This window comes from Myotis lucifugus, unplaced genomic scaffold, assembly GCF_000147115.1.
Source record: "Myotis lucifugus unplaced genomic scaffold, Myoluc2.0 scaffold_393, whole genome shotgun sequence".
Taxonomy (NCBI): domain Eukaryota; kingdom Metazoa; phylum Chordata; class Mammalia; order Chiroptera; family Vespertilionidae; genus Myotis; species Myotis lucifugus.
In genome coordinates, this window is record NW_005871441.1 from 772,751 (window position 1) to 795,823 (window position 23,073).

The window sequence follows — 23,073 nt, forward strand, 5'->3', positions numbered from 1 at the left end:
CCTTTCAGCCCGCAGGCCGACGCTCTATCCACTGAGCCAAACCGGTTAGGGCCTGGGTGTAAATCTTGAGCATGTGCCAGCCTCTCTGAGCGCCAGTCCCCTGGTGTGTAAACCCGGCCTTCCTAGCAATGCTCACGGGGTCTTTGTGTGGGCGGAGTGGACAGATGTGGTCACCTGGGGCCGGGCCAACCTACCCTCTGACCCTGGGGCAGCAGCAACTGGCATCGAAGTCTGACCCATGACCCCGGCTGTGTCGCAAGCAGGTTCCAGGCCCTGTGCCTCCCCGTCCCGTCCTGATTCCAGGAACCTGTCCCCACACAGGAGCTGCCCCAGCCCGCGTAGCTGCTACTTAAGGAAGCTGGGCCCCGCCTGCACTTGCGCAGTCCTGCCCATCCACCCAGACTCCAGGATGGGGGCCCTGGCCAGGGTCCTGCCCTCTCTGCTGCTGGGGCTGCTGCTCGCGTCCTCCCCCGGGGCCCCGGGGGCTCCGGGGGCCAACCCCGGCCTGGTCGCCAGGATCACCGACCAGGGCCTGCAGTATGGTAAGGAGCGATGGCTGTGGGCTGGACTGGCTGACCCGCTTGGCACCAGGCTGCTCTGGGTTCGCGGCTCACAGACAGGGCGCTCTTCCTCCGGCCATGTGGCCTTCCGGCCAGGCGGCCCTGGCTGGAACTCTGGCCTCATCACCCAACCGCTGAGTCGCTCAGGCACTTCCTTGTCTTAGCTGGGTTCCTGCCAGTCAACAGACACAAGGATTTGGGTGCAAGTAGTTGATTTGGGAGTTGATTTCAGGACACACCGTAGGGGAGAGGCAACAGGAGATGGGAGAGGGCAGGAGGGCAGGAGGGGGATGTTACTAAACCAGCTCCCACCCATGGACTGCAGCAATTCCACTGGGGAAATTCTTGGTAAAGTTTGAAAATATGTGCCTGAGAACTAGAAGTCAGAACGGTGGTTACCTCTGGCCAGTGGAGACCGGGAGGTGTACGAGGGAGCCTGCAGGGTGCTGGGAAGGTGCTGCCTGCCTCTCAGCTGGGGTGGTGGTTACAGGTGTGTATTGCAGCTTTAAAATGACCTGGCAATCCCTTATGATTGGTGCCCTTTGGGTATTTATGTATTTTATACCTCCATTTTAAAGAATAGGAGTATTCTTTAAAAGTAGGAGTATTTTTTAAAAGATGCCGAAACAATGCATCAGAATTCATCCATCCATGGGGCAAGGGATCGGGGGTATTTATACACTGCTCCCCACAGAACCGATCAAGGGAAGTTCCTCATATTCATGGAGCCTCGATTGCCTTATCTATTAAATGGGGTAATGACATTCCCTCAGGAAAGGTTGCTGGGAGCCCAGACCGGCTGGGGGCAGAGAAGGAAGTCGGGGAAGTCTCCCCGGGGAGGGGAGGTAGAACAGGTAAGGGGGAGTTAGCCAGAGGCCAGGGGTAGCACGCCGCACGGGGGCCGGCACATGCTTTTGCTGAGGGAGGAATGCACGTTGAAAAGAGGCAGACCGCTGGTCAGCCGTGTACGCATGTCCTCCTTGAGGGCAGAATCCTGGCTCCCTCATATTTCAGAACAAACAGAAGGTCCTGTTTATACTGAAACCCTAAATCAAGCAAAATTTGCCTTTGTCCCTTCCGCGTGTGAATGTGCCGTGTTTATGTAACCGGCTCCCTGGTGTTGGACTTTTCGGTCCTCCCAGTGTTTTTACTGTGTAAACCCGCCTGGCTGTTCCCGGCATTGCTGAGCGCCTGCGGTGTGCCAGGCACCACGCCAGGGCTGCCTTTGATCCTCCCAGCCCCTGAGTGCTCTGCAGGGGTTTCCTTTCATCGTCCCGCACCCCAAGGAGGAAAGTATCATCACTGCGTTTTGACAGATGGAGAAAGTGAAGGCTGAGGACTTGTTCAAGGTCACCCAGCTAGAAAGATGCCAAAGTCTGGATTCTATCCCTAAAATCCTCCTACTCAGGCTAGAAGACACTTAGCTGGGTTCCCACTAGCCAACAGACACAAGGATGCAAGTAGTTGATTTGGGAGTGAATGAGAACCACCCATGAAGGAACGAGAACCGCCCACACACACAAGCACACGGCCGGCCCTTCTCCCCCCATGGAGTTGCTGACACAGGCATCCTGTTTCCGCACCATGAAATGGGCACGTAACCCATGTAATGCCGTGATATCCTGGTATGCAGAAGGGCTCCATAACCCATACTGGAATGAGCGTCAATAAGGAAGTCGGCGTCTCTCCCTGGGTGGTGGGAGCCTCTGAAGGGATTGGAGGGGAGGGAGGCAGGCCGACTAGGCTGACTCTCAGCTTCTTCCTGTCCGCAGTGGCCAAGGAGGGGCTGGTGGCTCTGCAAAGTGAGCTGCATAAAATTATGCTGCCCGACTTCACTGGGGACTTCAAGATCAAGCATGTTGGACGTGGGCACTACGAGTTCCACAGGTGGGGCTCCCTTCTGCTGGGACCCCGAGTCGGCCGGGCAGGGATGGGAGCCTGGAGAGGGAGGGAGAGCCTGAGGATTGGGTCGGAACCCTCTGGGACAGACAGTGGCATAGTTCCTTCCGAGTTCAGAAGGAAGTTCAGGGAGGGAACTGGCTCCTCTATTTGCTCATGAAACAAATATAAATGAAGACATACTGACTGTGGACCTGAGCCTCAGTTTCCTTACCTGTGAAATGGGGATGACACTGCTACCTCCTTTGGGTAATAATAATCCAGGCTCCAGTCTGACCCCTTGGATTTAGTCTGGAAGGGAAGATAGACCTTAAACTTTAGACACAGTACCCAAAGGTTAGAGCTGAGGTTTGAACATCTGGAAGAGTCAAGGAAGGCTTCCCAGAGGAGGTGGCATTTGAGCTGAGTCTTCAAAGGATTATTATATACTAGAGGCGCGATGCACGAAATTCCTGTATGGGTAGGGTCCCTAGGCTGGCTGGTGATCAAGGCTGATCAGGGCCTCCAGCTGCCAGCCGGGGCCTTCCTTCCTTCTGTGCCCTGGTGGTCAGTACACATCATTGAGAGTGATCGAACTCCCAAGGGGACACTTTGCATATTAGCCTTTTATATATATATATATATATATAGCTGAGCAACTGATGCTAAAAAAAACACACACACACACACGAGGCAGTGTTTGAGGGGCAGACAATGAAAGGAGGGGAATTGAGCCCACAGCTCGTCACTCCCTCCCTGCTCACGACCATTGTTTCCTTCCTTCTTTTATTCAGTCTACCAGCAAGCGTTTATTGAGCACCTACTCGCTGCCAGACAGATAAAATGGGACTTGGCCATTCTTTTCCCACTGATGGCCACAACAGTGTGTCACCTTGGTTTGCTGCCCTCAGCCCTTTTGGCGTCTTTACTCCAGCTGCCCTTGGCCTTCCCTGAATCTGATCCTCACTCCCCCCGACGCACACACACCTGAATGTATTAAGGGAGGGGATGGCAGGGGGAGGGAGGTGCAAACCCAGAGGGGTGTGTCCATGGGCCGTACTCAGATCCCACCCCGATGCATGAGATTTGTAGACTCTGATCCTGAGTGTGTGACTTTGGGCAAATGCCCCTCTTCTGTGAGTTTCTATTTCCTCCTCTGTGAAAAGGGAACAAGGATAGTCCTGACCCCTCTGTGAGGCTGTGACACAATGGGTGCAAGGTGCCTGCCTGGCTGTGTGGTTGGTGTGGGGCACACAGCAGGCACTTGGCATGTGGGGGTAACCAGACACCTGCCTGAAGTAGCCCTGCTGGTCCAGTCCCCACTGGGGGGAGGTACAAGGCGAGATCAAGGCCCCGGCCAGGGCTGATGCTGCCTTCCGTGTCTCTCTCCCCAGCCTGCACATCCACAGCTGTGAGCTGCTGAGCTCTGCTTTGACACCCGTTCCTGACCAGGGCCTGAGCCTATCCATCTCCGACTCCTCCATACGCGTCCAGGGCGACTGGAAGGTGCGCAAGTCATTCGTGTAAGTTTGCTCGACTCCCAGGCTCTCGGGCCCTTGGCCTTGGTCCCATTCTTCTTGGGTCCAAGGAGTTCCTCACTCATCGGAGGGCCACATGGTGGATGGAGGGAGTCCAAGGCCAGAGACCCCCAGGTTCCAAGTCCTGGCTCTTGGGCCAATCTCTTCCCATCTTCTGCCTCCCTGGTGAGGGTGTCCATGAGCTAAGTGAGATAATAGTGTGTTTTCTTGGTTTGCTTCCCCCAACAGCAGACCCCAAGGCTTCAAGTGAAGGTACTTTATCTGGAAAATGATCTAAGGAAGCACCCGTAGGGGTTGGGGGAAGGGAGGCAGGAAGGGAAGGAAGACACTCCTGAGACCCTCTGGGGACAGTGTGGATGGAGCACCCCTCTGAGTTACCCCAATGCAGACAGGCGACCCGTCTTCCTATTTGCCATTGGTCAAGGGAGGCTCCCCAGGCACTTGGACCCTCCAGGGTCCTTGGATGGAAGGTGGGTTCGTCTGCCGTTACGAAATCCCCCAGACTCCCAGTTGAAGCATCAGAATTTTATCTTTCTTGCACATCTGGAGGCTAGGGGTCCGAAATGAAGGCGTCAGAAGGTCTAGTTTCTTCTGAGTCCCCTCTCCTTGGCTTGCAGATGGCCGCCCCCTGTGTGTCCTCACATGGTCACCCCTCTGTGCATGCACCCGGGCCTCTCTGCGTGGGTCCTAACTCCTCTTCTCACAAGGTCACCAGTCAGATGAATTAGGGCCCATCCTAGGGGGCTCGTTTTAACTTAATCACCCCTTTAAGGCTCCGTCTTCAGTACAGTCACATTCCGAGTCCTGGGGTTTAGGCCCTCTACGTATGGGCTGGGGGCGGGGCACAATTCAGCCGGTAAAAGAGGGCTGCCCAGTCTCTTCTGGGGGACCTGACCGTATGTCCACTTTAGACCTGCACTGTCTGTGTAGCAGCTTCTGCCGCATGCCGTCACTGATAATAATTTTTAGATTGATTACATGTGGAAATGATAATTATAATGAATTACTCTTTCTTTTTGCCTTTCTTAACATGGCTACTAGAAAATTTTAATGACCAATGTGGCTCACATTATATTTCTGTTGGACAATGATGCTTTAGCAAGATGCTCAGTGTGTGTGTGTATATATATATACATATGTGTGTGTGTGTGTGTGTGTGTGTGTGTATATATATATAAATAGTATATATATATATATATATATATATATAGATATATATATACATTCCTTCAATTCCATGAAAGAAATCAGACCACACTCTTCTGCCCTGGCTTTTTTCACTAAAGTATATCCAAGATCTCTTCATAGGAGCATGTAAAGATCTACCTCATTTTTTTAACCTTTTTTCCAATGTAAAATTTTTATTGAGGTGAAATTCACAGAATATAACATTAACCATTTTAAAGTATATACTGGTAAGTCAGTGGTGTTGGTACATTCACAATATTGTGCAACCACCACCTGTGTCTAGTTCTAAAACATGTTGTCACCCCAAGACATAAATAACCCCATACCCATTAATCAGTCACTCCCCATTTCTCCCTCCTCTACCCTCAGGTAACCACCAGTCTGCCTTCTGTCTGTGGATTGCCTGTTCTGGACATTTCATATCAATGGAATCATACAATATGTGACATTTTGTGTCTGGCTTCTTCACTTAGCATCATTTTTTTGAGATTCATCACATTATAGCATACATCAGGACTTTATCCCTTTTTATGGATGGGTAATAGTCCATTGTATAGATAGACTACTTTTGGCCTTTTTAAAAAAAAAATCCTCATCCAAGGATATGTTCATTGATTTTAGAGAGAGAGGAAGGGAGAGAGAGGGGGGGAGGAGGGGAGAAACATTGATGTGAGAAACATGGACTGGTTGCCTCCCATACATGCAATTAGGTATGTGCCCTGACTGAGAATCGAACCCTCTACCTTTTCATTTATGGGACAATGATCCAACCAACTGAGCCACACCAGCCAGGGCTGGCCTTATTCTTTTTAAAGGCTGCATAGCATTGATGCCCACAACTCACTGAACCGTCCCTACTAGTTGACCTATAGGTGGTTTTCTCTGTTTTTGCTATTACTCATGACACTTCAGTGAGCTGCCCCACACATATATCTTGGCCAGAAGAGCCACAGAGTAAAGGCTTAGAAGTCAGGTTACTGGGCCAAAGATGTGTGTGTAATTAGGAGGGATCCCACAAATCTGTATTCCAGAGGTGTTCGCCCAGCCACAGCGCCTGGGGCTTCTGTGGCCCATACCTTCACAAGCACTGGCCGTTAAAACTTCAAAAGTTTTATCAACCTGATCGGTGGAAGCTGGCATCGTAGTGATTTTTATTTTTAATAACTTTCACATGCTCATTTGCAGTCAAACTTCCTGTTCCTGTCTTTGATCTCTTTTCTTTTTGGTTGGTTTGTCCTTTCCTTATTAATTAGTGTAAGCTTGTTCTTTGTGTATTAAGGAAATGAGCTCATATTTGAAGGAAATTAGCTCTGGCTCGCTCGTGATGCAGTTTTGTGTGTTTTTTACTTTGCATGTGGCACTTTTTGTTCACTGAAGTTTTAATTTTCCTTTGTGGCTTCTGAGAGCTGGATCCTCCCTAGAAGGGCCTTTGCCCATCCCTGACTATAAACAAGCGAACCCACGCTTTCTTATAGACCAAGCATGTCAAACTCAGAGGCTAACACGGGCCAAATAAACAAGGCAGGCGACCTGCGGGCTGCGAGTTGGATATGCTTGTTATAGATATTTTATGGACTTCTTTGTAATAAATCTTTGCTTTGTAATAGTATTTGTAAAATTTTTTGTAATTAAATTTTTGCTCCAGCTCCACTTATTTTCGGGTGAGAACTGGGCTTCAGATTTCATTTTTCCCCCCACACGGTGGCTGACCTCGCCGAGGAATCCACCATTCTTCTCTCATCTCCTCCAGGAGGCTACACGGCTCCTTTGACGTGCACATCAAGGGCATGACCATTTCCGTCAACCTGGTCCTGGGCAGCGAGCCCCTGGGGAGGCCCACGGTCACTGCCTCCAGCTGCAGCACCCACATCCGTGATGTGGAGGTGGACATGTCGGGAGACTTGGGGTAGGTCACCACAGGGGCAGTGGCCAGCTGGACCCCTGGCTGCAGCCGGAGGTCCAGCCAGCCAGCCGGCGACCTGGCCTCTGACAAGCACAAAGGTCCAGGCGTAATGCACGAGCCCATCACGGCACTTGGGGGTTGTTATTGGGGACACCGCTGAGAGGGACAGATTAACAGACACAGATTCCAGCCAGGAGTCCTGGGGAGCCATTTCCACCAGACGTTTTCAGGAACTACCTCAGGCCAATGAAATGTGGCTGTTGGAGGAACACCAGGGCTTTTGGCCAAAGGAGAGTTTATGAGAAACATACAAGCCCTTGGGCAAGTGTCTTTGAGTGGAGTGTCCTTGATTAGGGAAATGTGGGTTCTTGAGCCCCTCCCCCAAATCGACTGAATTCGCTTGGGGCGCAGCCGGGGCTGGGATGCCAGATGCCCTGAATCAGTGAGTATGCCCGGAGCTGGGACCCTGGGTCACAGCAGGTACCACCCTGGGGCAGGGAGGGCTCCCTCGGGAACCGGCCTGCCGGAGGCCAGGGCCTGGCTTTCCTGGCGGCCTCACCGACACTGTGTTCAGTGGCACACAGCTGGCCTTGCCCTGTGCTCCGTTCCCCAGGTGGCTGCTGAATCTCTTCCACAACCAGATCGAGTCCAGATTCCGAGAAATACTGGAGAGCAAGGTAAGAATGTCAGAGCCACAGAAGGGCTGGGCTCAAGTCATACGTGGGCCAAGGCCCAGAGAGAACAAATCACCTGCCGCAGGTGGCAGAGCTGGTGTGTCCGCTGGGCCGGCACGTAGGTCTCTGGACTCTGCGTCTGTCCTGTAAAGCAGAGAATGGTTAGATGCTTGGCCAAGGGTCGGAAGCAGGGGCCAGCAGACTCCCGCCCCACCCTCCGCTTGGTCTTGCTCGCTGGGCCCCACTGCCCCACAAAGGCCCAAAGGAAAAGCAGCACTTAGATGCCTGCAGCAACCAGGCAGGAAACTTCAAGGGCGTGTGAACCAGGTGAGAACCCGGTTCCTACCTGGGCAAGCACATGAGCACCTGCCTTGGGAGGGAAGGCAGCGATAGTGTCAGTTTTTCCCATTTAAAAAATTATGTGAAACCTCCAAATTGTTATATCTCTGGCCCAAACAAAAACGTTTCACTCCCATTTCGGAGGTGTCACTCGCCTGGAGCTGTGTCTGTAGCAGTGTGTGCCTGGGGAGGGAGAAAGTAATGTAGGAGGAAAGAGGGAAATACACTTATATCCCTGCACCTTGGTCCAAGGTCTGCTTTGGCTCTGAGTGCCCCCTGGTGGTTGAATCGGAATAGCGGGCATCCCCACAGATGGGTGTGGCAAGCTGCATTCTGTGCCTTGTCTTCTGGGGTCCTGGGGTCTAGGTGAGTGTGGGAAACATGCAAATCTGCTTCTCCAGCACCTCACTGCCATGTTGTACTGAGTCGGAGGACACAGAGAGCAATGAGCAATCCAGCCAGCCTGTTAAGTGATGACATTTGGAAGTACCTCCTTTAAATACACACTTACTTGGATGGCAGATCTCCCTACTATCCAGTTCTGCTATTCCCCTCTACATTCCGGGAGCCCGGGGCTGCTCAAAAGAACTGTCTGCAATGGGGGAGCTCAGGGCAGTGCCTCCGGCCAGTGTCCCCTCATCAGCCTGTGTAGGCGACTCCCTAACTCAGATGTCCAGCCCTGGGATCGACTTGGGAAGGTCTGATTGGTCCCTGTTGGGGTTCATGTAGGGACCTAAGTGTCTCTGATTATTTCTGTTTGTTCAGTGCCTGGCACATAGTAAGTACTTATACGTTTTTATAAAATCAATGAGCAATGAGCAAATATGTGAAATGTGACTAAAGCAATTAGCACAGCGCCAGGGAACTCCCTCAGGCTTTCTCTCCCATCCTTTCAGGTTTGCGAAATTATCCAGAAATCGGTGACCTCTGTCTGACCTACAGCCTTACCTCCAAACTCTTCCAGGTAGGGTGCCCCCCCCCCACCGGACAGTTTATTTCTATTAATTCTCATAAGAGCATATATGTATCTTACAAAATCTTAAGTGGGACAGAAGTACAGAAAGTAAAAATTAAAAGTCCCTTTTTCTCCTCAAATTTTCTTCCAAGAGGTAATCTCTGTGTTGGGTGTATCCTCTTCAATATTTTCTTTGCATATACAAATATGCATATACATATACATACACATGCGCATATGAACATACATTCATATATATTCCTTTGTTCATGAATATAGACGCACATGCATAATTGTAATATTAATGTACACAGGATAGACATTGTCCTTGTGTAACTTGTATATGTTGAAGATCTTTCTATATCAGTGCATATAAACTGATCTCATTAAAAAAATCTCTTTGTGGAAGTCAATACTTAGAGAAAAGCGCTCCCATTATAAGTGAACAGCTTGAAGAATTTTCACAAACTGAGCACATATATACCAGCTCCCAGATCAATATACAGAATATGATTGCTCTCTCGGGTCTCCTTCTGTCACTACCCACCGCTCCACGGTAACCACTACCCCAACTTCTACCAGCAAAGGTTAGTTTTGCATTTTGTCCATGGATGGAGCCTTGCAGCACTTAAAGTCTTTTACTAAAAGCAAAGGCATCTTTGTTCAGCCTTAAAATGAATTTGACCCGTGTTGTTGCATGTAGTGAGCTCATTCCTTCTCCTTGCTGTGTAGTATTCCGCTGAGTCAGAGTCCCTCCATTCTACTGTTGAAGGTCATGTGGGTAGCTTCAGTTTTCGACATTATGCATAGCACTGCTATGAATATTCTAGCTCATGTAACGCATGTCTTTGGGTTACACTAGGAGTGAAATTGCAGGCTCACCTGGTATGCATGGTTTCAACATGATCGGATCCTGACAAACAGCTTTCCAACAGAGCTGTAACAGACCTCATTTTAGTAGCTGTGTAGTAGTCCCTCCGATGGCTGTGTCTTCATTTATTTATTAAGTCCCCAGGCTCTGGGCATGCAGGCTTGGTGCCCTCCTTGCTATTGCCCACATGGGGAAGGCGGCACCTCGCCCAACCTCCTTGCCTGCACATGTGAGTGTATCGTAGCACAGTCCTCAAAAGTGGAGACCCTGGGTCCGGGAGGCACAGGTAAAGTTTGTGGTTCGCTCCCTGACAAACAGCCTGAGGTGTCCTCTGATAGCCTGGCCCCTACGCTCACCTGTGGGCATCCCCTCCAGCGGAGGCCCAGGCGGGCACAGACAGTCCTGTGTGAGATACAGACCCCCTGTTCCTCCAGGGCGTTGGGGGGAGAGTCTGAGCCCTCTGCACATGCCGACCTTCCTGGCTAATTGGTTTGTGTTGAAGGAGGTCAGTTTCCCCTCAGTTGTAAACTTGGGGAGCAATACCCTTGGTTAGAGAATTATCCCCCTTGTGTAGCTTCCTTGGCATGAAGCTCCTGGTGTGAATGGGCTGCCAGACCTGGGTTCCGCTCACCCTCAGGGTGCGTGTGTGTGTGCGTGTGCGTGTGCGTGTGTGTATGTGTGGAACCCACTCACTCTCAGGCAGAACACACCCCTCCCCTGATGGCTAATCCACTAGTGGGACAAAAGACCCAGCTGGTCTCTCTCTTATGAAGCAGCTCTTTGCCCAGGGCTGGGCTGGTGGAGGGTCTGGAGGCAGAGGGGCAGGGGCTCTGAAGAAAGTGGGGCAGGGGCTCTGAAGAAAGTCACCGGAGTGTAGGTCAGTCAGAGCCTCACCCCTTCTCCTCCTCCGGCTCCTGATTCTGCCCCTCCCCCGGTTCACAGTCACGACAGAGATCGACAGTGTCGCCGGCATTGATTACAGCTTAATGGAGGCCCCTCGGGCAGCAGCCCAAATGCTGGACGTGATGTTGAAGGTGAGGGTCCTGGAGCAGGGGCTTGGGTGGGTCCTGCCTCAGCGAGGCATTCGTCCCTCAGGATCAGCTCTTTCTCGGAGCCTCCGGTCCGCCTGGCTCAGCTCTGTCCTCATCTCCCCTGGTTCCAGCTGTGTTGAGGGGGGGGCAACCGGGAGTGGTGGGGAGTGTTCCCAGGGCCAGGCTCCTCTCCCAAGGCTCTGAAAACTCCTAGGCCTGTAGCTTCCCCGCCCCTCCCCCCTTCCTCTCCTTCACCTTGCCCTCCATGCAGATGAGCTCAATCAGGAGGTCTGGCCTATACGTCTTGTGGGTTAATACACCAAAGCTGGCGAGTGTTTTATTAAGGGATTCTGGACATGCACCACTTTAGGAAAGGAAGACCCAAAGGAAAACATCTTTAATGGTGGAGTTTCAGGCAGTGTCTCTAGCCAGTACCCCCCCCCCCCCCCCACCCAATCAACCTGTATAGTGACTACCTAGCTCAGAAGTCCAGCCCTGAGGTAAACTTTGAAAATTCAAATGGACCTTATTTTCTCTCTCCAGGCTGAAATTTTTAACCGTGAACATCGCACCCCAGTTGCTTTCCTTGCTCCTGTCATGAGCCTTCCTGAGGAACACACCCGAATGGTCTACTTTGCCATCTCTGATTATGTCTTCAACACAGCCAGCCTGGTATATCATGAGGCAGGGTACCTGAACTTCTCCATCACAGATGATGTGGTGAGGCTGGCGACAGAATAATGCTTACAAATGATGATGTAACCTGGCTTCTCTTCCTTCTTTCCTTTCTGCCTGATTTACATCAGCGAAGTAATAAATTATGACTAAGAAAAAAGATCAGGACCAGGAAAAATATGTCAGTACAATTTCCCTTCTCACTTTGGCTGCCAGGAAGCTCAAAATCAAAGTTCTTTCTTATAACAACTGTAGAAGACTTTGTGGCTTGCTTGTCTGTGTTTTATTCTCTCCCCCTTCCCTCAGTCTAGATCTGTTATTCTAATTCATAATTTCTCTCATTCTGATAGTTTGTAGGTTTTTGTTGTTTGTTTTTTTAAAAAAAGATTTTAGAGAATGAAATGAATAGTAAATTAAGACCAAGTTAAAAATAAAGCACAATTATGAAGACACTGGACCCATGGAGCTTCCTTGTAGTCAAAGTAAAAAGGAACATGATTTAGTGATTCGTGGTAAAAAGCAGAAACAAAGTTCTAGCACTTACCTCTAAAACAATGTTCTCAAATGTGGCTTTGTATAAGGGATACTAAATTTTAGAGTGGATCACATCTTTAATATTTCTGGGTTTCAGAAGGTTATTTCTAGTAGCTCTTGTAGCCCGTGAACAATGTCAGGATGGTGGGAAAACACAGGGTGGTCCAATTTGGATGATCCGGTTTCCCTGGTGATAAATCAGGGGCCACCTGGTGAATGACTGGGTGACTTTTCCTCCCATCATCACATCTGATTCCCCCATCCCACGTGCTGCAGTCCTTTCTCTTGCAGACGGGATCACATAACTGTGCTTTACCGAGTGCCCACTATATGTTAGGCCTTGTGCCAGAGGTGTTGTACCCACCATTTCACTGAACCCTCACGATGCCATGGTAGGTGGGGACTATTGTTAACCAATTTCACAGGTGAGGGAGTCGAAGCTCAGAGAGGTGAAGGGAGTGGCCCGAGACCACATCGTGACAAAGCCAGGAGCCAAACCTAGTCTGTGTGACTGCAAATCCCACTGTCATGAACGCACTGAGCGGGTCCCGCATGTCCCTGTGTCCCACGGAGAGCAGAGAGTCCCTGCGGTCTCATGTGCCCCTGTTGAATGACAGACAGGCCTCTTGTCACTGCCATGGTAACCCCGGGCATTCGAGAAGTTCCAGTCCGAAACACCCGCCACCTCTCCCTCTCTGTTCAGACCTTCAGTTCTGGAAGGAGCACCCTAAAACTTCTTTGCGTCTCTTCACTGCAGGTTCCACCGACCTCCAACATCCGACTGACCACCAAGTCCTTCCGCGCCTTCGTCCCCCGGGTAAGGCTCCCCTTGGCCCTCGGTGGTGCAGGCCAGCCTTCAGGGGTCTCTCCTTAAAACCCCCCAGGCTCCTCTCAGCTTGACCAAGAGTCAGAAGATAGCAACGAGCCCCTCAGTGAAGGCCAGAGTGCTGCAGGCTTTGGGACTTTCCTCCCTTCAAAGCCCCAATAGCACTGGCCTGAGCCCGGGGTCTCCTGGGACCACAGGTTGCCCAGCCTTACAGGTGCCATCTGAGAATCCCAAGGAATGCCATCATGACCCATGCACAACGGAATACAATGCCTGGGGACTGTCACCGATCTAACCCCACTGGGCATTCAGTTGTCTGTAAGGTTTTGTGTGTTTTGTTTTTTTTGTGTGTGTTTTTTTAAATATTTCTTTATTGATTTCAGAGAGGAAGGAAGGAGAGATAGAAACATCAATGATGAGAGAGAATCATTGATTGGCTGCCTCCTGCACGCCCCCTACTGGGGATCGAGCCCGCAACCCAGGCATGTGCCCTTGGCCGGAATCAAACCTGGGACCCTTCAGTCCACAGGCTGATGTTCTCTCCACCGAGCCAAACTGGCTAGGGCTGTCTGTAAGGTTTTGCCATGATAATGTCCACTCCCTGTGTTCATGGAACAGTGTCCTATGACACCACTAAGAGAAAAAGGCACAGAGCATTTTATGGGAGTAAAAACCACCAGAAAGCACGCTCAGAGTTACCTGCCGCCCTCCAGGCTCTCCCTGCAAACCCGTACGTTTCATTCTCTTGACCTAATCTCCTCATTCTGCCCCCAGTTGGCCAAACGCTACCCCAACATGAACCTGGAGCTCCAGGGAAGAGTGGTCTCTGCCCCCGTCCTGAACTTCAGCCCTGGGAACCTGTCCTTGGCCCCCCAGATGGAGGTTGAGGGCTTTGTGCTCCTGCCTAACTCTGCCAGGGAGCTTATCTTCCAGCTCGGCGTGGTAAGGTTTGCTTTTGCAAATGCTGTTCCTTTTTCCCGTGTGCTTCCCCCCACTCACCACCGGTCCAGTTCCTTCAGATTTCAACTTGAATACCACTTCCTCAAAGAGGCTTTTCTCGATTGCTCTTACCCCAATGCACCTTAGGCTCCTTGTCATTTTTCTCTTGTAGCACCCTATTAATTTACTTCATTACATTTATTATGAATATACTTAGGCAGCTGATGGCAGGTTTATTTGTTTAATGTAGCTGTTTGCAGCAAGTGAGTCTGGGCTGCTGTGGGAAGGAAGGCATAGGGGTCTTTGACCTGTTGGCTCTGCATCTATAGCTGACCCCTGAAGACTACATTTCCCAGGATCCCTGGCAGCACTCTGACATCCAGCTAGGTCAGCCAATCGAAGGCACTATCAAGAGAATGGAGGGCAAGAGGAAGGAAGAAGCGGAGCATTTTTCCCTCTCTTTGTCTAGGACAGAGACAGGGGGAGTGACTGTCACCTCCATGGTGGCTACCATAACCCCACCTCTCTCTGTTCTTCTGGCCTTGAGGTGGAAGTAGCTTCCTGCCTCTGTTAATCCCTGAGTTGCCACTTCAGCTCGATTTATTTATTTATTTATTTATTTATTTATTTATTTATTGGCTTTTCAGCAATTCCATCACTTGTTTAATCAAGTCCCTGGGTTACATTCCCCCTGAGTTAAACACCGAGAGAGCGCCCCCCCCCCCCCTCCCCTGGGGACCCTATCTTCTAGGGAAAGGATTCGGAGCCTTTGGGGACTCTTGCTCACTGGGCGGAGAATTTTGTTCTTTTCTTTTAGGTTTGAAACTCAACAAAAGACATTTCTAGAAGGGTAATTGCACCCACATGCTATATCTACAATTTGATATTGTTATGAGAATTTTTGTCACCATCAATATATTTTAAATGAAAATATAATCTATTATCACTATCAAGGTTATTGTTATTCCCAGGGCTGAATCTTAGTCCTGACATAGCTAGAAGTGAGCCCTTTGAGATCTCAGGACAGGTACTCTACACTTGCTCTCAGTAGTCTGTTCAAAGTTTACTGTTCTCATAGTCAACCATTTCAAGTAAAAATGTTCAAGTTCAAACATCAAGCACCTACAATGAACCTTCTGGGAGTCTATAGTCTACTAGCAGGTTCCTGCTTTAATTCATCGAGCTGTGTATTTAGAGAAGACAGCTGGTCCTCGTAGTACATGACAGCCTCCCTCACTCAGACCTGTTTCCTTCTCCTGGACTCTCCAGACCACTAACCTGTCGGCCACGTTGACCTTCAACACCAGCAAGATCACTGGGTTCCTGAAGCCAGAAAAGTAAGTCAGCCTCCCACCCACATGGGGGCGCTCAACCAGGCTTGCTCCATCTGGCTGGCACTCGCTGATTCTCTGTAAGTGGAGGTGGGGATGTGACCAGATCCTCCTGTCAATGTTAGGGGCCCAACATTTAAGAGGGAAACTTAAATCTTGCCCCAGTTAGCCAAATTATTTTGCCCCTCTGGCCCTGCTTCACCAACTTCCTTTCCACCTAAGCCCCATTACTTCCAGTCTTCTACAGGATGTAGCAATGCTGCTTTTTCTTAATCTATGAATTTTAGACATCGGCTATACTGACTTCCTGAAGTGATAAAGATTGAGCTCTTTTACACTACTTACCTCCCCTCTTTGAGTCTTCCCAATAAGGTGATATCATTGTTTTTAGATAGTCATCTTTTTCACTCCTGCCCCTACCCCACCCTTGGCCATGTGCCTTCTTAAGCCAGTGCCTCCTTCTTTCCAGGGAACGCCACATGGCTTAAGTATCCCGTGGGTATAGTACCCACATCTCTGAATCATTTCTGATCTATTGTAGGATACAAGTGGAACTGAAAGAATCTAAAGTTGGACTATTCAATGTAAGTTATTATTGTTTTTGTTTATCAATATTATTGTTTTGGTTGGGGTATTGATTCATTCAGTCTTTACTAAGCAATGTTACACGGTGCCTAAGAGTAGAAAATGGAAAAGGAGAAGAGCTGTTCTCTGCCCTAGAAAAGTATAGAAGCTCTCAAGGACTTAAAACCCAGGGCGAAGCAAAAGTTACATCCCAATGTAAGGCAGTCTATCATTAAGTCTCCTATTGGACCAATTTTTTTTAAACTGCAAGGAATAGAAAGCCAACTAAAAATGTCTTAAGCATACAAGAGGAATATATAAAATCATGTGATTAAAAAACAACCACAAAACAAAAACAATGAAGACTACTAAGGCTAGAGATTCCAGGCATAGCTGGACCCAGGTGCTCAAATTAATGCACCAAGAACCTCCATCTCTCTGTTTGCTTTTATCAGTGTTGGCTTTATTCTCAGGCAGGTTATTCCCATTGGTGAAAAAACCCTAAATTTCCTGTGGTTTCATTAAAAAAAAAAATCCCTGTGCTAGCTCTCATTAGATCAACCTTAGCCATGTGCCCATTCTTTAGCCAATCACTATGGCCAGAAATACGACAAGGCCAGTCAGCCAAGTTTCCTGGAGCCAGAATTTGCAATCCCCAGTAGTATGGACTGAAATTGGAAAGGGGGTTCCCCGGAGGAAAATAGGGACTTGTATTAAAACAAGAGAAATTAATTGCTGGGCACACAAAATGAAGAGATGCTTTTCACAAAGAGAAAAAAAAGTGGTGAAATAGTCCCCTATTAAAGGAGGAAAGAGAATGGGAAGATGGGTGTGGGCTGAAGCAACCATGGGGAAATTTCTGAAAAGAGAGAAGGTGGGGTGATGGCAGCTGCTCCTCACAGGCCGAGGAGGACATGGGAAGACTTGAACTTGTGGTAGTTGTTTTCCTCTTCAGCGTCCCAAGGATACTGACCTCTGACCACACTCACCTGTTCTCCTCTCCCAGACTGTCCCTTAAGTACTTATGAAGAGGAAATAAACACAGAAAGTGTGGAGAGACACTGTGCACAGGGTCCCCAGAGAACAAAGTGGATAATGACACACTAATATTGTATCTGGACATGGCATGTAAATGTTTAAAACATTTGTAAAACATATGTAAAGATTCACAAAAAGAGTATTCATTAAGTTTTTGGAACATATGATAAAAAAAACAAACCAGAACTATAGAATCAGATAAATCTGGATTCAAATTCTGACCCTGCAGCCCAGTGTCTAACAAGCCACTTTCATTCTGATCGCCTCAGTTTTCTTATCCATAAAATGGGGACATTGATGTCACCTTAAAGGTGTTATTGTAAAGACTAAAGCAGATATATGTAATGCTCTGGGTCCTACACCTGGCACATAGTGAATGTTAAAACTTGTGTATCTTGCCCTGACTGGTTTGGCTCAGTGGATAGAGCGTCGGCCTGCGGACTGAAGGGTCCCAGGTTCGATTCTGGTCAAGGGCATGTACCTTGGTTGCGGGGTGTGCAGGAGGCAGCTGATCGATGTTTCTCTCTCATCGATGTTTCTAACTCTCTATCCCTCTCCCTTCCTCTCTGTAAAAAATCAATAAAATATATTAAAAAAAACTTGTGTGTCTTAAATTTTGTTTATTGCACAAGTAATTCAGGAAAACATTCTCACTGTAAAAAACTGTTTTTGAATATTTAAGACAAGGCTAAGCCAAACTTCGATGTTCTTCCTAGAGGAAAGATGGTTGGGTGTGTAGTCTTCCAACATTTTTCTCTTTTTGCACACTTAAGTGTACATCTTGATGTAGGTATCTATCTGAAATTTGCTTTTTCCAAGTCTTTTGCCATGTCAGCACATACCGTACCATGTCACCCCCAGGGTGGCTGTGTGGAGGTTTATTGGTGGGCAATATGGCGCACGTGGTCACAGTGTTCTCTGCCAGGTGGAGAACGCTGTGACCAGGTGAACAGTGGCCACATGTGCCATTCTCCTGTTCTCCACCAGGTGGAGCTGTTAGAGGCGCTGCTCAACTACTACATTCTCAACACCCTCTACTCGGAGGTCAATGGTAAGTATCACTATGGATTTTTCCAAGTCAAGAGTGGACACTGCTTTTGGGGGGAAAGAGAGCTGGACTTGGAGTTAGGAGACAGGGTTCTCCTGCCGGCTATGAGACCTTGGGCGGGTCACTTCCCTATGAGCGTCAGGGGCCTGTCTTCGCAATGGGAGTGTTGAAGTCCACCTCATCTCCCTCCAGGGCTTAATGAAGGCTGGGGCCTGGGGCAACAATTCAGAGCACAGGAAACTCCTTCTAAGAGAAGAAGAGACTCATGGAAGTGCCCCCCCCTCCCCTGAAGTGGCAAGGGAAAGACTAAAGACCAAGTTCATATAGAGAGCACAAGACAGCCCCCTCTAAATTCACATTTCTGATTCAGTTGCCAACACCCTTTAAACATTTAAGCATAAAGACCTACGCCCTATTTCATTTGGCTGCAATAGAAAGCAACATGGGGGTGGAGGGCAGATGCCCACGGCTTCTTATCATGAGTGCATCCCGCCCATGCCTACCACTCCTTCCAAATGGCCTCATGGCGGCAAGCTCGGGCTCCTGTAGCAGCCTTCCTGGGTTTTAATCCCAGTTTGACCCCTTTCTAGCTGTGTGAGCAAGGATAAGTTACTCGGCCACTCTGTGGCTCAATTTCCTTATCTGTAAAATGAGAATAATAATCCTATCTACTTCACAGTCTTTGGTGATAATTAAATGAGACTATGCTGTGTATAGAGTTTGCACAGAGGCCTTTTTTTTAAAAAAAATAAATTCTTTGTCTATAATTGCTATTCACAAATTTCTCTCAATGTTGTGCCTCAATCTCCAGCTAAACTGGCATCAGGCTTCCCCCTTCCTCTGCTAAAACGTATTCAGCTCTACGACCCTGTTGTCCAGATCCACAAGGTGAGTGGGTTCAGGGGGCTCAGGCGGTTTGGGGAGGGGACTGTTGAGCTTTCCAGGTTCAGAGGCCAAAGCTCAGTGGGTGAGGTCCAGCCCAGCCCTGCAGCTGGGAGAGCCTGGCCTGGGGTGGGATGCTAACTGCCACGAAGCCATCCATCTGTCCTTCCAAATGGCACTTCTGTGGGAGCGGAAGGTAGTTGACATGGTCAGTACTAAACTGCCTTCTACCCCTCACCGTGAGTGACCTGGGGTAGCCTCAATACTAGTTCATTTTTAAATACTGTAATTCTAGATATGCCAACAGGCTGAGTTCTAAAAGCCATTTGTAGCTTTTTAAAATGTCTTAATTCTTAAGTGGAAGAGCTTTATTATAAACTAGTGGCCCAGTGCATGAAATTCGTGCACAGGGGGCAGGGGGCGTATGTGTCCCTCAGCCTGTCTTGCACCCTCTCCAATGGGATTGGGCCTAAACCAGCAGTCGGACATCCCTCTTGCAATCCGGGACCGCTGGCTCCTAATTGCTCATCTGCCTGCCTGCCTGATCGCCCCTAACCACTCTGCCTGCCAGCCTGCTCATGCTCAACTGCCCCCCCACTGGCCTTCTCACCCCCATTTTCCCCCCTTGCTGGCCTGATTGCCCCCAACTGCCCCCCACCAGCCTGCTTGCCCCCAACTGGTCCCCCCTGCCAGCCTGATCACCCCCAACTGCCGTCCCCTCCTGGCCTGATCGCCCCTAACCACCTCTGCCTCGGCCCTGCCACTATGGCTTTGTCTGGGCAGCGGCCACAGAGCCGGCTGGGGCAACCAAGGAAGCCAAGCCTCCCACGCCCGCTCTCTGGCTGGCTTGGCTCTATGGCTCCGACCGGCGCCACCATCTTTGTCACATCAATTTGCATATTCCCTCCTTATTGGCTGTGGGCACCGCCACCTTTATCGTGAAGTGATGGTTAATTTGCATATTATTTGTTTATTAGATAGGATATGTGTTTGGTGGGCTCCCCCTCATAGACCCATTACCCCCACATACACCCACAGTTTGAATATTAATATACTTCCTTCAGTATTTTTTATCTCGCTAAGCATTTGAAAAAATTGTGTTTTGAATAGTTGCATTGCTAGTGCTCATACATGTTTTCTTTTTTTCTTTTTGTTGCAATCTAGTCCCCCCCCCCGCCTCCCCAGTGTTAAGTACTGCCTCATCCATCAGATGGACCATAATTTACTGAACTATTTTAGGACCAAGGAACATATCTAATTCTTCACTATTCTCTCCACTACTCAATCGAGCATTTTATGGTCCGTCTGTGCCTCACAGTCCAGGGTATCTTTCTGGGACAGTGTCCGTGAGGTGGGGTGACTGGGATGGTGGGCACTGAAGGAGAGGCTGCATTGTGCCTGGCACAGCATCAACATCCAGCAAACAGCAGCTGCGAAGAGAGCGAAGGGCAGCGGCGTGGCCAGGAAGGTTGAAACACTGGCCACTTGATATATTTGAAAGTCAAATCTCCAAAAGTCTTTTGGGTGCTGAGATACTCAACACCCAACTTCGGTTGGGCGTTTACAAGGAGTCAGACGGATTGTTGTTCCGAGCAAAGACTGAGTGACAATTCATGCAGCTGGCCCCAGTTTTCTCCTCTGTAAAATGGGGTGTAGCCTGTAGCCTACTGGGCTCCTGGGACAGTAAGAGGCCAAGCACGGAAGCGTCTAGCTCAGTGTGGCACGTGGGAAGTCATTGGAAGATGTGTTATATGCTCTTATTCATTAGAATTGTGAGCTCCATTCTGTCCATTCGTTTGACACCCAAAGGCAGGGGATGTCTTGCCGAGGGAAAAACTAGGACTTTGCCTTGAGTGCAGAATTCCTGCCCCTTTGGGTGACGGAAACCTACAAGGAAGAGGGAGCGAAAACCCTGGCGGCTCACAATTTTGTATTGTTTGCCAAGGAGAGAGCATTCAGGTGACACAGAGGACATTTATGAGGCCTGCCCGGAAGCAGCAGCTTGGGAAATGGCAGATAAATCGCCGCCTTAGAGCAGGTCGCTGGCAAAAGCAGTGCTTTATGGAGACCTTGGGGACGGAGGCACACTGCGATTTATGTACTGACCTGGTTTCTGGCAGAGCTTGTGTTCCCACAGACGTGGGCCTCCTTTCACATCGGAGAAGCATCTCTTTGAAGCAGAGGATGCGTTTACCATCCTGTTCTGTCTTGTCTCTCCTAGGACTTCCTGTTCTTAGGCGCCAACATCCAGTACCTGAGAGTTTGAGGGCGAGGAGACAGACGGGCTCGGAGGCCGCAGCGGGGTCAGCAGGGTGCTGCTCCAGATCTGCAGGCCATTCCCGGAGATTCTGGGAGGATGAAGACTTTCCTGTTCTCTCTGGGGGGAGGTCTGCCTGGCCTCTGCCCCCCAGTCCTCTTCGGGAAGTATGCCCAGGCCCTCTTCAACTCCGGACTTTACTTTCTCCGCCAGGATGGACTATCGTCCTCACTGGCCTGTAGATCGTCAAGGCCAGGCACCGTCGTTTTCATTCACCGTCTGATCCCCACGCACAGTGCTGACACGTAGTGGGTCCTCAATAAATATGTACTGAATGATTCCCTGAAGGAACCACCTGGTCCTCCCTGTTGCCCACGGGATCTTTGGATGGTCAGTCCCATCTGTGGTCTCCAGTGCCTGACCCTGACCACACTCCCCTTTCCCATCCGCTGCTGCTGTGGGAACCTCAGTGAGAGAAGAAGGGATTCTGCTCCCCACTCAGCCCTGGACCTGGCACTGGTGCCCGCTCTCTTAAGGGGCTTGTCCGTCTTGGTTTATGGGGAATTCGTGGGCTCATTTTAATATATGCCTCCCACCCCCCTCACCTCTTGCCTGCTGCAGACACGGAGCCAATGGGTCTCCCAGAGCAAAAACTCAGCCTCCGACTGCTTTCCCCATTGACGCGGGTGTCAATTAGGAGGAAATTGACCCGTCTCGGGTTTTGGTCCGACCCAAATAGAAAGCTCATCCCCCTGTTGTTTATGAACCCCCAGCCTGGAGGAAGAGGCCTTGGTTTCTAATTATTGCACAACCAGACTTTGATCAGACTAAAGAGCTGCTTCCAACCTATGTGGTTGGTTACCCCAGGACTGAGAATCACCAGGATCATTTGGTATTTTTTTATTGTGCTCATGAGCAGATGGATGGCGCTGCCCACTAGCAGGTAGGTCACAGGGAATAGACGGATTTACCGTGTGTGACAGATGCAGTCCAAGATGGAAGGATGAGCTGGTGCCCAGCTGCCAGCAGGGTGAGCCGTGGCTGCCCCTCCTCCCTCCTAGCTCCTTTGGCTCACTTGTCCGCCACCATCATCCATCGCTGTGGTGGATGGGGGAAGGGCTCAGGCTTCTTCCAGTGCTAGTCATGTGGTCTTGGGCGGTCCCTCTCCCCTTGGGGTCCTCGCCTATGAAATAGGGGTGATAGTAATAGTAGCTACTTCCCAGGGCTGTGATAATGATGAGGTTAGGTAACCTGTATAAAAGGATTTATTTAGCCATAGTGAGGACCCAATAGGTATTGGCCAGACCTGCTCACCAAGCATCTCCCATTTGCGGGCACTGGGTCACTCAGCATGGGGTATGGACAGGCAGCGTAGACCCAGTGGCAGCCCTGCTCTGAAGAGCATTGCCTCGGATGTGGTAGGAAGAGCCAGCCTTGCTCCCAGTGTACTTGCTTTGGGCTCCTGGCAAGGCCTCGCTGAGCCTCGGTGTCCTCACATGTCCAGTGTGGCCGGGACCCCTCCTTTCAGGGTGACTAGGGTCGCGATGGGTTCATGTCAGGCTTCTGGGGATGCCCCGGGCACAGCCAGGTCCTGGTAAACGGCTGGTGCTACTTCACCTGCCTCACTTAGGAGGAGAGGTTTCCAAGTGGAGAGAAAATGAGATGGGGCAGGGGAGGGAGCCTACGAAGGGTATGTGATCAACCAGTTAAGGGCCACAGGTGCTGGGGTATGTATATACCCTCCCCCTTCTGTCACTGTTTGAAGAGAGCTCCTGGCTCCAGTCTGGGCAGAGCGGGCGCTAGCAGCCACAGAAACTTCTCATCAAAGAACAGCAAGTGTCCGATGCGCCTCTTCCCTTGGCTGACTTTAGTTGGCATCCTTTCCCTTTAACAAGCGGTTACTGTGAGTATAAAGTGAGTCTTTCCAATGAGTTACAGAACTGACAGGTGGTCATGGGGACCTTCAAACGCGCACCTGGTGGCAGAGTGAGGGTGCCCTGTGGACTGGGCCACATCTCCCTTCACAGGGGGGTCTCCTGTTC

The 23,073-nt window shown here is 49.9% G+C and overlaps 1 protein-coding gene across 1 annotated transcript; it reads left to right on the forward strand.

Moving 5' to 3' along the window:
• The first annotated feature begins 409 nt into the window (after positions 1 to 409).
• Positions 410 to 21,382, forward strand: LBP (lipopolysaccharide binding protein). The gene is given in 16 exon segments (XM_014467405.2): positions 410 to 542; positions 2,333 to 2,447; positions 3,833 to 3,961; positions 6,915 to 7,070; positions 7,681 to 7,744; positions 8,977 to 9,006; positions 9,008 to 9,044; positions 10,849 to 10,940; positions 11,481 to 11,657; positions 12,904 to 12,963; positions 13,747 to 13,914; positions 15,181 to 15,248; positions 15,784 to 15,826; positions 17,832 to 17,895; positions 18,704 to 18,780; positions 20,996 to 21,382. Coding segments are annotated over 16 exon segments (1,458 nt in total). The 3' UTR covers positions 21,041 to 21,382.
• The last annotated feature ends 1,691 nt before the right edge of the window (positions 21,383 to 23,073 follow it).